General features: G+C 33.5%; 1 protein-coding gene and 1 long non-coding RNA gene across 2 annotated transcripts; one reads left to right on the top strand and one right to left on the bottom strand.

Annotated features, from left to right (window-relative positions):
* Positions 2,932-8,134, top strand: LOC105162411 (bifunctional 3-dehydroquinate dehydratase/shikimate dehydrogenase, chloroplastic-like). Its single transcript, XM_011080406.2, has 10 exons — positions 2,932-3,306; positions 3,517-3,622; positions 4,586-4,804; positions 5,287-5,627; positions 5,847-5,910; positions 6,284-6,391; positions 6,791-6,935; positions 7,116-7,264; positions 7,345-7,507; positions 8,039-8,134. The coding sequence occupies exons 1-10, from the start codon at positions 3,092-3,094 to the stop codon at positions 8,080-8,082; spliced, it is 1,554 nt and encodes a 517-aa protein (XP_011078708.1). The 5' UTR covers positions 2,932-3,091; the 3' UTR covers positions 8,083-8,134.
* On the bottom strand, positions 8,254-11,406 carry LOC105162412. Its single transcript, XR_847852.2, has 4 exons — positions 10,946-11,406; positions 10,438-10,490; positions 9,719-9,802; positions 8,254-8,553 (listed from the first exon to the last, which is right to left on the bottom strand). It is a non-coding gene; the product is annotated as an uncharacterized LOC105162412 (long non-coding RNA).

The following is a 16,550-nucleotide window of genomic DNA, read 5'->3' as shown; positions in this document are numbered from 1 at the left end:
TGGATTTTCATCATACTTTTTTCTGTTTGTTTTATAATCTTTGGACGAGTGGTTTTATTATGAATTGAGCACACTGAAAAGCAGGCAGCCAATACTTTTTCCCAAGAAAATGTGGCAAACAAACTTTGGGGCCACTGATGACTTTTTTTCCTGGGGAAATACAACAAAGAAAAAGAGTATTATTATTGGGAAGGAGTGAAGAATAGGAGTGAAGTGTCCAAAATAAGTTCACATGATGCTCTGTTGCATTAACACGTCCTCAATGACTCATTCAGAAGAGATATTTTGTCCTTTTCGAGGAAAAAAAGGAAGCAGAAAAGTTTCTTACATCAGAAAAAGGACCGCTGCGTCTTTCTCGTCACGGATGCGCCACCCACACACGAGATCATCTCACTGTTCTTCTCACAATACAATACATTCCACCCCCATCTCATTATTATTATTATTATTATTATTTTATGTAAGTTATTGCCTCATGTTGGTTGCCGATCAAGAATTTTAAACTGTATATAAATTTTAAAGTCTCCTTTCTCCGATGAAGTTGTGAATCTTATGAAATTTAGAGTGGACAATATTTCAAATAACATGGGTTGGTGTGGGGTGGTTGATTATGATTCTTGTTGATACTACGAGAATGTAATAAATGGTTGAAGCTGATTCTCATGATTTCTTCAGCTTGAGAGGTGGGGTGGGGAAGGCGCCACAATAAAGGTTGGATTATGTCCGTTTTTCAATTTTGTTCTTTTATGAAAGTAATAATTGTATCATAATATCAAAACAAAAATAATAATGATATTGCAGTTTCAAGTATGAATTTATGGTATTTGACGTTTTTTTTTTTTGGAGTCTGATTGTGTCATAAATACATATATATATATATATCATTCTAGGCAACCATGTCTTGTCCTGCAATCATGTCTTGTCCTGCAAACATGTCTTGTCCTGGGTATTTAATCTTCATGTTGGATCAAGTTAGTGACTTATCCCATAATTCTAGCATAAGAATATATATATATATATGTATATATTTCCTTTTTAAGAGAGATATACTAACATAATAAGTATAGACACGATATATACTAACATAATAAATTCTAATATACAATACATCTTGTCTAATAAACACTTAATTGAAAGTTAAATTTCATTGAACGATATTTTTTGCTCAATTGGTGTAATATGTGGCATGATTGATGATTGATGGCATCCAACCACCGTTGATGTAATATGTGTCCTAATAGAGAAAGGTGGTCGGAAGAAAAGGTGTGGTTGTTCAATCGAAAAGCCACCACACACCCTTTTTGCCGTCCCTTTTCCGTCCTATATAGACACCGATCTCCTATTACATTATTCATTCGTTCAAAAGTAAAAAAGCATATTGCATTTAGAATTGCTTTTCTTCTTTCCTTCGAGTTGAGAGAGTTCAAATATTTTTTGTTTGTCGTTTTTTAATATTTGTACTGCTATTATGTCGAAAACAATAGGTTTTGATATCTAGGGAGATAATTGCTGTTCTCATTTACTAGTCGTTTATCCCCACTATTCCTTGTAACTCATCACATTATTGTCCATTAATTTATATTAAAATAGTAAGTGATTTCTATATCTATAATATGGGCTATCATTTGACTTGTTTTGATACGACATAGACAGATATACAAAATTTCTCCATGCAATTATCCTATACAAGAGTTATATTAGTTTAGGAAGGTGTCATTTTTTGTAGAATTTTGGACTTTACTACTTGTTCAGAGTCGTGATATTATATCTTGAAGGAAACAAGTCAAAAGTGATACTATTGGACCAACGGAAAAAATAATTTAAGAGAAATTATATATATGAATAATAAAGTAAATAAAAATAAAATATGTATTTTTTTTAATTTTATCTGTTTTGGCTTATACTTTCACTTCCGCGCAAAACAAAAATGGATTGTTGATGGGATTCATATAAATCCGGTGAAATCACACTTTTAGTTCCATATAATATGAGCTTAATAATTTTAGTACTCTACTTTACAGAACTTTTGAAATGATCTTAAAATTGAAAAAACTCTATATATTTTACCTTATACTTTATGAAATTTTTTAAAAAATAGTTAAAAATTTGAAAACTCAACACATTTAGTATCATAAATTCTGTAAAATAGAGGATTATATGTATCGAGTTTTCTTAATTTTAAAATAATTTTAAAAATTCATAAAATAGATGATTAAATGTATTAAACCGCTTATGTTGTGAGGGTAAAAGTATAATTTTGTCTAGTAAATCAAATTTTACTTTTAGAGGGTCTTTAGCTAAATTTATAAGATCTAAATATTTGTTTGGCTATTTTCTTTGTAAAGAGATTATAAGCTCTTTATAAAAAAGTTAACTTTCTTAACTTTTTTTTTATAACATCTTATAAGCTACATAATATTAATACGTAAGATAAAACTATCTTCATTTATACACACACACTCTCTCTCTCTCTCTCTCTATATATATATATATATATATATCTGTCTCTCACACACACACCACTCTCAATTGTATATCTATATTAATATTCGACTAGCATGAAAATACATATATGTACAATTTTTATTCAAAAGTATAGGTAATAATTCATGATTTTTTTGTTATTGTAAAAAGATTATCTATTAAATGTTTTTTTGGAATTGAAGTAATATATACTATTTTTGAGGTGTTTTAAAATAAAATATGTCAAAAAATAACAACTTATTTAATTCTAATAGTATGATGTTCATTTTAATTATTTTATCAATTAAAGATCATAATATTCCAAACACGCTAACATCGTCTTATAAGCTTTAAAATCATAATTTATTCAAATATTTTAAAATTTTATTTTTAAAATAAATTCTAATATTTATAAACTCCTAAAAAATGTTATAAGTTGACACCAGTTCGAATGACTCCCCCATCTCGCGCCAACCTTCCTGTTCATTTTTGTCCTTTATTCGTTGACTACTCGGGAGTTCAATCTCCTCATAATTCATCCCATTTCAATCCCACCTTCTTCTTTCGCTACATACCATTGTTTCTCTACTAGATTTCTGAATTATTCAATCTGGGATCTATTTAAAAAATGGGTAGAGCTGGGTTTTCAAAGAATTCAAGAATGATTTGTGCCCCGTTAATGGCTGAATCGGTGGAGCAAATGTTGAGTGACATGCATCAGGCAAAGATGGAGGGTGCGGATGTGGTTGAGATCAGGCTGGGCTGTATCAGTAATTTCCAGCCTCACAGAGACCTCAAACTCCTCCTGGAAAACAAGCCACTTCCGGTTGTCGTCGTGTATGGGTATGCTCCTTTCTCTTCATTTCAATACTATGAGCGGTTTCTGGCTGCTGTGTTAGCCAATTGAATGGAGATTTAATTTTTCATTCTATATGCGAATGATCAATGTAGGTTCTTAAGTCATGGGATGAACTGAATTGGTCTTATGTCTGTGCAAGAATATTGATGTGTGTTCATATCTAATCCACAAATATCACGGGTTAAATGCAACAGGGCGACATGGGAAGGTGGTCAGTACGAAGGTGATGAACAGGAGCGACTACAAGCTCTTCTTTTGGCTAAAGATTTGGGGGCTGATTACATAGAATTGGAACTCAAGGTAGGTTGGTATTCTTTAGAATTCAACCACAGTGCATCAAAATGCAAATTGGATACTTCAGACGTATCCTTTTACTTACTATGGAAGGAGATACAGATCATTAGCAAGAACTGCTTTGTCATTAGCGTAGAAAATCACTTTTTTTAAGACATAGTAGGATTTTGATTTAATTTTCTTTCTTCATTAACTGAATTGGTATTTCCAAAAGCATTAATAGATTAAGGAAATGGTTGTGTTGCTGCCAAATTATATGTGGATGCATTGAGATGCTGTTGCCATAAAATGCAAATTGGTGATGTGGATAGTAGTTTTATAGGAACACAGTTATTGGGGTGGTGATTTTTATGTTCACTCAGACTTCCTATCACTTTCAGAAAATTTTGTTCTTGGTGGATAGCCACTTTATGCTGTCATTCGTAGTATAACGAATATTTTAGTTAAACCACTGTTTGCAGATATCACATATAACATTAACATAATAGTGTGTTCAGAGTAACAAATAATATGAGAAATGTCATTAGTAACAAGTTTTGACAGTTTTGAGGATTTGGATAGTTTCCATTATCATCAGAAATTGCTTACAATAAAAGAGAAGGATCGATAGCAATAAATATGTTTAGATGGCAGTCTGTCTAGGTAACAAACTCCATTGGTTTCTGCATTGAGTGCTTACAATTTTACTAGAAGTAAGTAAAAGGGTGATTCCAATAAGACTTTGAATTTCATATGTATCCATGCTCATTTCTTTGAAGTTACCTCCAGTTCATGATAGAAAATATATCAAGACCAAGTTCAGGAATTAAATATGCAACAAAAGACAGATGTATTTTTCGGAAATTTTCTCCTACTTAGCTATGCTCATTACTATCATTTCACCTCATTTTCAAGAAAGAATATTTATTTCCACATTTCCATTTTTATTTCAATAAATGATTATCCAATTTCTACACCTTTGTTATACAGGTAGCATCTGCTTTCATGAAAGAAGATAAATTGGGTCGGCTTAAGAGCAGTAAGATAATAGTATCTTGCTACCTGGACAGTCCGGCCTCTTTACGGGAAGATCTTGGCCGTCTTGTTGCAGAGATGCAATCCATGAACGCCGACATCATTAAGTTTGTTTCAGGTGCAGCTAATATCACAGAAATAATGGAAGTTTTTGAACTGCTTTCACATAGCCAGGTATAATAAAAGATTTGATTTTTATCTGGTATTATACTGCTAGTATTCATTGATATGATAAAGCTTGTGTTCTATGATCTTATAGGCCAGTAATGGAACGTAAGTTTATAAGAGCAAGATTCAGATAACAAGCCTCAAATGCCAAGTGCATCTGAGGTAACAACTGTAAGCAATGTTGTGTATTGTTCCTAGTGGGTGTTTGCAATAGCTTTTACCTTCGTGGTGGGAATAAGATGTAAAAGAAGTTGTAAGTTGAGATGTAGTGAAAGTTGGGAGTGTTTAAAAAAAAAGTAACAAGTGCAAAAAAGCTGAAGTTGGAGCGTTTTGGGGAAAAAAGGCTTATTAGTTACAATTTTACTGTTAAGCTACAAAATTTGGGTGGGAGAAGCCCAACAAAAAACTGAAAAACACTTGAATTATTGCAACATCCCTTTAATTAGATAACAGTTGCGTGATAAGAAATTCTTGCTAACTTCTTGCAGGTACCCATGATAGCTTACTGTACAGGGGAAAGAGGCCTTATAAGTCAGTTACTAACTTTCAAATTTGGTGGTGTTTTTACTTACGGATCTCTTCAAGGAACCTCAATTTGTGGTCTTCCTAGTATAAATAGTTTGAGACAAGCCTATGGAGTGAAGAATATAGATAAGAATACTGTAGTTTTTGGGCTTATCTCGAAACCAGTAAGTCATAGTAAGGGCCCTATTCTGCACAACCCCGCATTTAGGCATGTGTATTACAATGGGATATATGTGCCAATGCTAGTTGATGATCTGAAGGCATTCTTTACCGTCTACACAAGTGCTGACTTTGCTGGTTTCAGGTATGACATTGTTAAGCTTGCAGTTCGTTAAGGCCTAAATAGATTTTATCATTTTAACCACCATTTAAAAAGAAAATCTTTCCCATCATGCTTCCCAAATTGCATATATTTGTTGAAGTTATAACAATAGTCCTATATTGTTTCAAAATTTTCTTTTCTTTTCCTTTTTTCAGGTATAAACATTGAGTTTAAATTGTATTTTTCTGGCTTAAATTTCAGTGTTGGGATCCCATACAAGGAAGCAGTAATTGATTTCTGTGATGAAGTCCATCCTCTTGCTCAGGTACTCCCAAATTCAGTATGAGTTTGTGATGGAGCAGTTGAAATGGGGTACATTTAATGATTCTGCTAAAATTATACAAAGATTATGATATCCAAAATATTTAAAGCATTGCAGAAGGCCTTTTTTCTACGACATCAGTTTAGTTCATATCCACATTGAAGAAGGTAGCATCAGCAGCTTTCACTTTATCTTGACATGGTCCCCTCTAAGTTATTGAACAGTTGAATTGGCATTAAGACTGTTCCCAAAACATGAAACTGTACTTTTAAGTTTGAGACCTGCTGCATACTGTATGAGTACTTGCTTTATTTTCTTGCCAAATCTGGGCAGGTTGCTATGTCATTAATCTGTAAAACATCTCTTTCTGAAACAGTCCATTGGTGCTGTCAATACTATTGTGAGGAGGCCTGATGATGGAAAGCTAGTTGGTCATAATACAGATTGTGAGGCTGGTATAACAGCAATAGAAGATGCTTTAAAGGTCTGAATTTAGTGATTGTTTATGGTTTTATGAGAGACTGCCTTCTACAAATCTTGCATTAGGATTTCGGTTAATGCTATTTTCATGGATGCTTTGAGTCAATCTTCACCTTTGTTAAGGGATTAAATGCAACAGACCCCATATGAAAATACTAATAGGCAAAAACCTCTAGAAACATTAAAAAGAAAAAAGGAAAAAAGAGCAACAAAACCCCTGAATTTTTAAGGAGGCAACATGACCCCTGACCGGGAGACAGTGAGGCTTCCTTTTAAGAAGCTCAGGGGATCGCATCGCTTTTTTTCTGGTTTAAGGCGGCCTTTGCCTATTAGCATTGGCACGGTGGGTGAATTGCAGGTAACCCTTCTTAGGGATATAACTTCTTACACTTTGATAGCACAGGAATGCACGGTTTTGGAACCGTTAATTCCTTCTCCACTTACAAGGAAGTTGTTTGTGCTTGTGGGTGCTGGAGGTGCAGGAAGAGCTCTTGCCTTTGGTGCTAAAACCAGGGGGGCACGGGTTGTCATCTTTGACATTGATTTTGGTAGAATTCTACTACTCGGAAAGCTTTTCAAATTCTCATTTTACTATGTACGATTTTTGTAGTCAAATTTCTGATGGATTTTACAGTCAACCAATTTATATGAATGTACGGTTTAATAGGTCTGCACAATCATGAGTTCCTGACTAAGATTTTTTTTCTTTTAAATATTATAATGTAAAGATAGAGCAAAATCTTTAGCTGCTGCAGTGTCGGGGATAGCTCTTCCTTTTGAAGACTTAATTGGTTTCCGCCCAGAGAAAGATGCAATCCTTGCAAATGCAACCCCTTTAGGCATGCATCCGAATACGGACCGCATTCACGTGGCAGAGGTTTCTCTTTTATTTTATGTTAGAATTAGAACATTCTCCATCTCTGAGAAATATTACAATCTTTCCTTTCCTTTTTTCAGGAAACTTTGAGGGACTACAAACTTGTGTTTGATGCTGTTTACACCCCTAGGAAGACTAGATTACTAAAAGAAGCCGAGGCTGCTGGAGCTATTGTCGTTAGCGGAGTTGAAATGTTCCTTCGGCAGGCTGCGGCCCAATTCAGTCTTTTCACTGGCCACAAAGGTTTTAAAATTTTCACTTGCACTATCCTTAAATTCTTTTGGTTAGCTACTCACACTTTCTTTGATGTGGAGTGAACACCCCTGATAGAGAGATGTCTGAAATAGAGCCCGCAATGTAGATTTTCTTGACGAATACTTTTCAAAGTATAGGTGAAGTAAAAGGAGACCTAGAACTCTGTGAGTTACAAATAGATCCTCAGGGGTGCAAGGATGAGACGTTACAGTCTTTACCAATAATTGACAGGAATAACGAAAGCGACCCTAAAGTCGGTAGGAGTGGTCCAATGGGGGAATGAGACTCTCACAATCCTCATATGTGAAAAAGTAAATATGGAGCAGTACCCCGCCCTCGATAGAGGGGGAATCTCCATGTGTGCTTCTATACACATTGATGAGCCTTCTACTTATGAAGAATCCATAACTTCACCGACCTACTGGTTTTGTTCTAGTTGTCAATATCTGAATACAAAAATTATAATATAATTTGTGTTTTAGCAATCTGTATAACTTATTCCTTTCTTCTGTATTGCAGCACCAGAAGAGTTCATGAGAGGGATTATTTTGGAAAAATTCTGAAACTCGAATAATGTGGTCGGCCGAGCAGCGACTTTCTAAGCTAAATGCGTGCGGCGTGCCGAGAAAAAAAATGATAAAATGAAGAACACAGAACTGAGTTTTGAGCATCAAGAATTTTCTCACAACTTCAAATTCCAGAGTTGCATGTTTTTATATATAGAATACTTGGAATAATGTTTAAGGTTTTTGCATTATTATGGAATTATATATGTTTATGAAGCTCACACAGAAAGATACATATTGGCTAGCTTAAATGATGGTGAGAGTTGCTTGCTGCACTGAGACTTCAACAATAGCAATGACAATAATGGTTGGGGGGTTTTTTATTGAGAACTTTGCAGAAACCTCCTTTAGAGCAACCCTCTTTGCACATCTCATTGCACTTTTTGTCATCCATTCCAGGATCACAACGACCAATGTGGTTGTCGCGGCAACATGTCAATGCCCCCTCAACACAAACATGATTACTGCCTGCAAAGTATGGAAACAAAAAATTGTTAAAACGCGCTAGGTGGCAATTTCAGTTTTGCACAGAATCTTTGACAATATTGTTTGGTAATTATAAGGATTTCTCAGGTTGAGGATAAAAATGATCAAAATTTGTTAAAATGGTTGGAAAAGTACATATTGCCAGCTTATTAGGGGATTTTCGGCCAATGTCGTATGTACTTTTCCGACTATTTTACAAATTTCAAATTATAGGATAATACTATCAGAATAGAATAGTATATGACTAAAACTATCATCTCTCCATACTTATATATATATATATATATGTGTGTGTGTGTGTGTGTGTGTGTGTATTGGTGTGTGTACAAACATACATGTTTGTTTGTATGTACATTCCAATGCCGGCATATTTATAATATGCTACAAGACTAATTTTATTATATATTTTATATCGAGGATGCAAATATTGCAAAAGCCAAAAAATAAGATTGAAGTGACTATAGTGCATCAATACTTTTAAATTTGTGGAATTTGTGTTGTGTTATTTTTTTCTTAAAAAAAAACAAACATACATATACCTGTTGACAATATGAAAAGTACAATGAGAAATGGCAAAAGTTTGGAGGCAGCCATGATTTATTGTTTCTGTGTGCATATGACAACATAAGGGCAGGTGTTTATATAGCAAATTGGATGTTTTAAGTTTGAACAACATTCTCCAATAAACTCTTAACTGTGAGTTTCCGGTCTATAGTAAATGAAATTCCTACATTATCTCCACACCTTTTGATCAAAATTTAAGGCCAAAATATGTGGTCCACCACTATTGTTGAATTCTGAAGGCTTAGAAATTCAAAGAATATATTTAGTTTGTAGGTAGTAATTTATTTTCTAAATGTTGTAATAAAAGTAGTGTGTAGACCTTCTAATATTAGAGTGGGATAGTGTATAAAATAGGGATGGGTCATAACATGAGAAAGTTGTGCTTTCGACTAACTATACGGTGTGTGGTCATAATTAAAGAAGACAACTACATAGTATATATATATAGATAGTTTCATTGGGATGAACTTAGATAAAAAGTTCGATAAACATTTGATTTGACTGAAGTAGACAACTCCATGACCAAGCAGATCAAAATGCAAAACACTAGAACCATATCATAGAAGGGCAATTGAGTATTTACCTTTCCACCAATCCGAAAGAGTTCCGCAAGATCATGGAACTGCCCATGAATATCACCACATATGGTCACTGGGCTTTTCACAGGCTGTAATAAAGAAATAAATAGCTTTATGGGCTTTTATCACCACGAAAGGAAATAAAAAAATTATTGTTTGCAGGGCCAACTCATGATAACCACCACATTGGCTGTTGAAATGTTTATAAGGGAAAAATAGCTACTTAATTTTACTAAGCACCAAGCCTTCATGCCATGTAGGCAGTGTTGAAAATGATAAGGGAAAAATAGCTACTTAATTTTACTAAGCACCAAGCCTTCATGCCATGTAGGCAGTGTTGAAAATGGTGCGAACCACCCACTTTGGTAGTAAATAGATCTGTCATAGTTGAGAAACCTAAATTAAGTGAACACATAATACTAGCATTTGAGTAAGACTTATCATTGAAAAGTTATTAGTCTCCATTGAGAGTTGCAAACTTGTAAGAAATATATCAACCTAGATAACAGAAAAGCTCCAAAGTGAGAAGTATGTACATTGTGTGATATCTCCTCCTACTGAGGAGGATAAGCTTCATCATCAACAAATTCTTAGGTTGCCAATAATATGGAGCAAAATGTTATCATGATTGCAGCTTTTACATTAAGGAAAAGAACCAAAAATAAACCCAAGCAAGTAATCGTATCTATAATCTGCCATAACAGCCAAAACGAAGAAAAGAAACCTGCAGATTGCTTTCATCAGAATCTCCTTGGCCTTCTGGCACAACACCCTTATCTACGCAAATAAACAGAGGCAGCTGGTATAAAAAAAAAAAAAACCTCACACAGTAGGAGAACATATAAAAGCTACAGGAACAAAAATATTCTTAAAAATCATATACACCCTAAGCTGTGAAACAAAGCATGCCAGAAAAGGGCTCAAATTAAAGGAGGAGAAGAAAAAAAAAAAAATTGGATGGGAAAAGATAGTGAACCCTTCACTATCTCACAGTCGTTTCTGGAAGAACATTTCGGCAAAATCAAAGGAACAACTCAAAACATGAGAAACTGTGAATTTCCAAATGGATCCGACATTAGAAACACTAGATCAAGTCCATCAACACTTCAACAACCCCATACACCAAAGCCCGAATTCTACGAGAAAAAATCACCATGCGAGACCCGAAAATCCACGAATCTTACCAAGACTCCAAGTAATAAATGATTTATCGAAGGAAAAAGGAAAGAAACCTCTTGCTCCGACAAGGGCTTGCACTGCATCAGCTGAGCAATTTGGTCGTCCAGGTTCCCATTACCTCGATTGCCACCGGCTGTTGAGAGTACGACCTCCCAGCCTTCACACCATGAGGTCGTCGTTCACTCTGAAGTTGCTCAAACTACAAGTGTCCTGAGGTCGCATATGGATGTCGCTACTCGAGTCACTAGTGAGGTTGCTAATAACGGGCAGATAGTTGTCCTAGATACAGGATAGATTCTGTATAACTGTACTAGATACAGGAGACATTCTGTATAACTGTTTTCTGTAACCTTTTTTATTAGATTAGTTGGGGCGGTTACGTCCATTTATGTATATAATACCCTTGATTTCACCTTTGTAAAGAGAGAGAACATATAGAGAAATTGAAGAGGATTCTTTTTTCTTCCTGAAACGATGTCCTTTATACTTTTCCAATTTTCCACAGATTTTAACACCCATCCATCATCAGATACGGTGGAAACCTCGAAATTTGGACTCATATGCTCGATTGATTCTTCTCACGCATCGTTTTCTATTGCTTTTCTTGTTCGGCTAAACAGTAAGGAGTTATGTGGAGAGTGGAGAGACAAATGAGATTAGTGGCCAGGAAATCGAGGTGCGAATGAAGTGTGAAATCACCCAAAAGTCCTCCTCTTTTTCTCCCATCACATGACGACAGTGGAAAGGGTAGAATAGTAATGTTGGGAGCATACATAGAAACCAACCATATTAGGAGGGAAAAACGTGTTTTTTTTTCCCTTGGAACCAAATTCAGATAGAAAAGTCTTTTTCCTTTCTATTATTTAGCAATTAATTAATAGCTTTAAATTTAATTATTTGGCAATTAATGAGTTCGTTCAGTTTTAATATCACAACTAGTCAAAGTATTTTGGCTTTAAAAAAACAAAGTCAAAGTATTATTTACAAATATATAACTTTTTTTTGAAGAGACAAAAAATAATATCTTATTATTTAGTTCGTATACATATGTATCTAATAATTTGCCCAAAAATAAATTGGTCAACATATCCTTAAAAACGCATCTAAATCGTTAATGTGTGATGCAAATGAGCAAAAGTCGCATTTGGTTCCTAAAAAGATAATGAACAAGAATAATACTGTTTCACCTTTCATTTCGAGAGTATTTGCGATCGCTTTTCGTACAAAAAAAAAATACTTTTCACCTTCTAGTTTTAAAAAAATTACTTTTAAAATGTTTAGAACACCAATTTTTGCTTACAAAATATTTAAAAAATTATTTTTTAAGCCAAAAGCTATAAGTATTTCGCGGATGCTTCTAAGTGCTTTGTCTTTTTGTAAATAAATTCAAATTTATTTTTTTAAAATAATTATATTTACACCCTTGGTCTATAGTCTGTTTATACAAACTCACCCTATTTTTCTCATAATACATATACACTCACCAAAATATCATTTTCACTTACACAAACCACCCATTATTTTTTTTAAAAAAAGTAAACACACACCCCCTAAATGTTGGTATCATTACACAAACTACCCATATTTTTGGCTATCAAGGGTTGTTTCTATACTTATATAAAAGATCGGGGTGGTTTGTATAAATAGAGCATATGTCAAGGGGTGTAAATGTAATTCTTCCATTTACTTTTTACTACTTTACTGTTATCATAATAATTTTAATTCAATTTTATTATTTTTTATTTATTTTTAGAATTATATAATCAAAGTCGATGTTGGAGTTTTTAAATAATTTGCATAATTTAACAATAATCAAATTTATACTTTCACATATTTAATATTTTAAAATTTATATTTTATTTATTGTATCATCTAATTATATTATTCCTTTGACATATTATTATTTTATTTTAATTAATAGATTTTTTTTGCATTCATGCAAGTTTAATTTTTGTGTATGAATCAACAATTATACTACTTAGTGGGAGTATTATTAAAGTAAACCTACTTTTTAAATATTTTTAAAAATAAATATAAAATAGACTAATTGAAATAAAATGTATTATTTTTGTGAAAAATTAATTATTATTGACAAACAACAAGTGAAATAATAAGCATGTAGTAATATATTTATAACATATACGGACAAAACTGTCTTTAATTGATTTATTTCATTTTAGAAGTGATTTTTCTCCGACCTTTATCCAATCCATCTTTTACGTTCTTTTCAATATTTTTTTTACAAATACTATCTATTTTATTCAGCTACAAGTTTTAACTTTTTATATAAAAACCATTTATAAAAGAAATAAATTGTTTTGCAAATACTCCCTCCATCTAACAAAAAGAAAAACAAATAAAATGTAGATGAAATTTTTAAATTTCTTTTTTGTGATTGATTGTAAGATAAGAATACAATTATGATAATTATTGTGATATGTAAAAGGTGTTATGTAATAAATAGTATTTAATAATTATAGTTGAATTGATATGTATTTTATAAAGTAACGAAGTGTGTTTGAAATATATATACATATATATTTATAAATGAAATGTAATTTTGTACCCGATCGAAATGAATTCGGATGGGATGAAGTAAAAATGAGCCCACAAATAAGCACAGCCTGCATATTTTATTGGAGATTTGATGAATGAATGAATTAATTGTGAAATATTTTTAATATAATAATTGCATAATTGATACAATAAATTTTGATTCTGACCCTATCTTACCATGAAACAAGCTATAAATCCTAGTAAAACAAATGTTTGAGTATTTCAAGATGATGTGGGATCCGAGTGCATGCAAAAATATTACATTAAGACTGTCAATTTATATTTTATTTTTGTAAAAAACAAAAGTTATTAATTACTTGGATAATGTGAATGCACCGCAAAGGTTCTAAAAGTAGTATAGATACAAATATTTAATTTAATTTTCAAATGAGTTGCACCAAAATATGAAATTGTTAAATATAATTTTGAATATTGTGTTGAAATTGATTTATTCAACTTCAACACAAAAAATATAGTCAAAATTTACTGGAAGGACACACTAGCTTTAACTTTTTGGAAGAGAGGTAAGTTTCATGAAGTAATCAAAATTCATTACAAGCATTTATGCTAACTTTGTTAAAGGTTGAGGCGTCTTGTGTGATTTATGTTTCTTGTCACTTGGGTTTTGTTGAAATGCCTTAGTAACAAAGCTATCCCAGTGCTAATTGCTTCCAGTTAACCATCCCATGTATTCATAGTATTTTGGATTTTGGTTTACTTTCTGATTTCATGTTGCTTTTGAGCATTATGGGTAGTTGGATTACCTTGAAGGTACTTTTCTATTTCTTTCTTGTTTTTCTTTTTAAGGAATTTAAGGCACTTTTCTGAATTAGGTAAATTGCAGTTATAAATTGCAAGAATTGAAGCGCGGGCGAAGAAAGAGGAAGAATAGGAAGGAAAAGAGAAGGAGGAGGAGTCACCATCATTCAGACGATGATTCTTCTGATGATTCTGCTGATCTGCGGCATAAAAGGAGGACCAGAAAGGCATATTCAAACTCTGACTCCGACGTCAGTTCTTTAGATGATTCGTGAGTGGGTTGGGGCAAGAAGCGGTCTGAGAAGAAGAGCATGAAACATCGCCATGAAGAGGACTAGCTTCTACAGTGGATGATATGTCATGTGCTTTTGAGGTTCCTCTAAACTGCTGCTAAGTGTGCCCTATTCAATCTTTAATCTAGTGGTTGATGAGCTTCTTGATGAAAACAACTTTAGTTTAGTGGACAATGCATTAGTTTGGTGCATTTGTTGTTTTTCACTTGATGTAATGTATCATTTTAATTGCTTTTTTTTTTTTTTTCTGGTTGTAAGAACTCTGATATTTACTGAGTATGATATGTGTGATTCCGACATGTGATCGGTCCTGTTAGTGAAATATTGCAGTAATGCTTTGAAATTTTTATTGAGTTTAAAGTTGTTTTACTTCTTGGTTGCTATTCAATGCTTTGGGGGAAGTCTGCCTGTGGGCATCCAGAAGAGCTTAACTATTGCTGCTCTTTTGAACCCAGTGCTATTATTGGAGCAAAGAAGATTGCAGTATTTCCCAGTGTGTTTTATATTGTAATTGTAATAAGGCAATGATTTTGTCATTAATATTATCTAGTTTTTGGATCAACCTCTTTGAAAATCATGATCTACTGTAGTAGTTTTCTGTTGAGATCATGATTTCAACGAATATATTTTTATAAGTTCTAATCAGCTACGTTATTTTTTTTTTCAATTTTATCGACCACAAACTTGAGAAGTTTTGCTGAATGATGCCCCCTCATTGTTCCAATATTTCTATTTTCTTGTCTGCGTCTTTTTTTCTGGGTGTGTTTGTGTGTGGGCGAGGGTGTGGGTGTGTGTGTGTGTGTAGGGTGTGTGTGTGTGTGTGGGTGTGTAGGTGTGTGCGTGTGTGTGTGTGTGTGAGTGTGTGTGTCACGGTAGAACATATTTTAGTTCCATTTTGAACATAGAAGAAGTGAGGTGTTGCTTTTATCTTCTGCGCCAACGAATGTCATTTGTGTCTTGTTACATTTGACATTCTCCTTCAATTTCCAAGTCTTCATTTCTATCTTCACAACCCTTTTTCTCGTGCAGTATGTCACCATAGTTTCGAATATTTTATGCTCATTGCGTGTATTGTATGTCTTTGTGGTCTATTTATGTCCTTTGTAACATTTTTGTATGCTTGCATAGATGTATATTTTCATTTTTGTTTACCTGGTATGAAAGAGAATTTATTGAAATGAAGAGCAATAACACGACAGGAGAGAGTGCATTGTCCCTCTTCTTTTTTTCCTTCAATATATCTTGTTAGCAAGAGTGGTCTTGGATTGATTTACATTACTAGAGGAGATATAGAGAGAGAAAACGAGTGGTGGATTGATAAAATCTGATAAATGACTTGGGTGGTTATGATCTGCTATCCAATTCTTAAATTGGTTGCCAGCGACCACTACAAAATCCTGTAGTTTTGAATCCCGACTTTGGTGTGTTTAGCCATTTTGATTTCCTTCCTTCTAATAGCGGTCTCTATAATTTTCACGATTGAATCACATGTGCGTGTGGGGTATGTCTGTCGGGTATGTGGTGTGTGTGTGTGTGCGTGTGGGTGTGTGGGGGGGTGTGTCACGTCAGATCATGTTTTACTTTCATTTTGAACATAGAAGAAGTGAGGTGTTGCTTTTATCTTCTGCGCCAATGAATGCCTTCTACGTCTTGTTACATTTGTCATTCTCCTTCAATTTCTAAGTCTTCATTTCTATCTTGACAATCCTTTTTCACGTGCAAGATGTCACTATAGTTTCGCAGCATTATATACTCATTACGGGTATTGTTTGTCTTTGTGGTCTATTTAAATCTTTTGTAACATTTTTGTGTGCTTGCATAAATGTGTATTCTCATTTTTGTTTACCTGATATGAAAGAGTATTTATTGAAATAAAGAACAATAACAGGACAGGAGAGAGTGCATTGTCCCTCTTCTTTTTTTTCCCATTCAATATATCTCGTTAGCAAGAGTGGTCTTAGATTGATTTACTTCACTAGAGGGGATATATTGAGGGAAAATGAGTGGTGAATTGATAAAATCTGATAAATGCCTTGGGTGGTTATTATCT

The sequence above is a fragment of the Sesamum indicum genome, linkage group LG5, assembly GCF_000512975.1.
Source record: "Sesamum indicum cultivar Zhongzhi No. 13 linkage group LG5, S_indicum_v1.0, whole genome shotgun sequence".
In the NCBI taxonomy this organism is placed as follows: domain Eukaryota; kingdom Viridiplantae; phylum Streptophyta; class Magnoliopsida; order Lamiales; family Pedaliaceae; genus Sesamum; species Sesamum indicum.
This window is presented reverse-complemented; position numbering and strand designations above follow the sequence as displayed.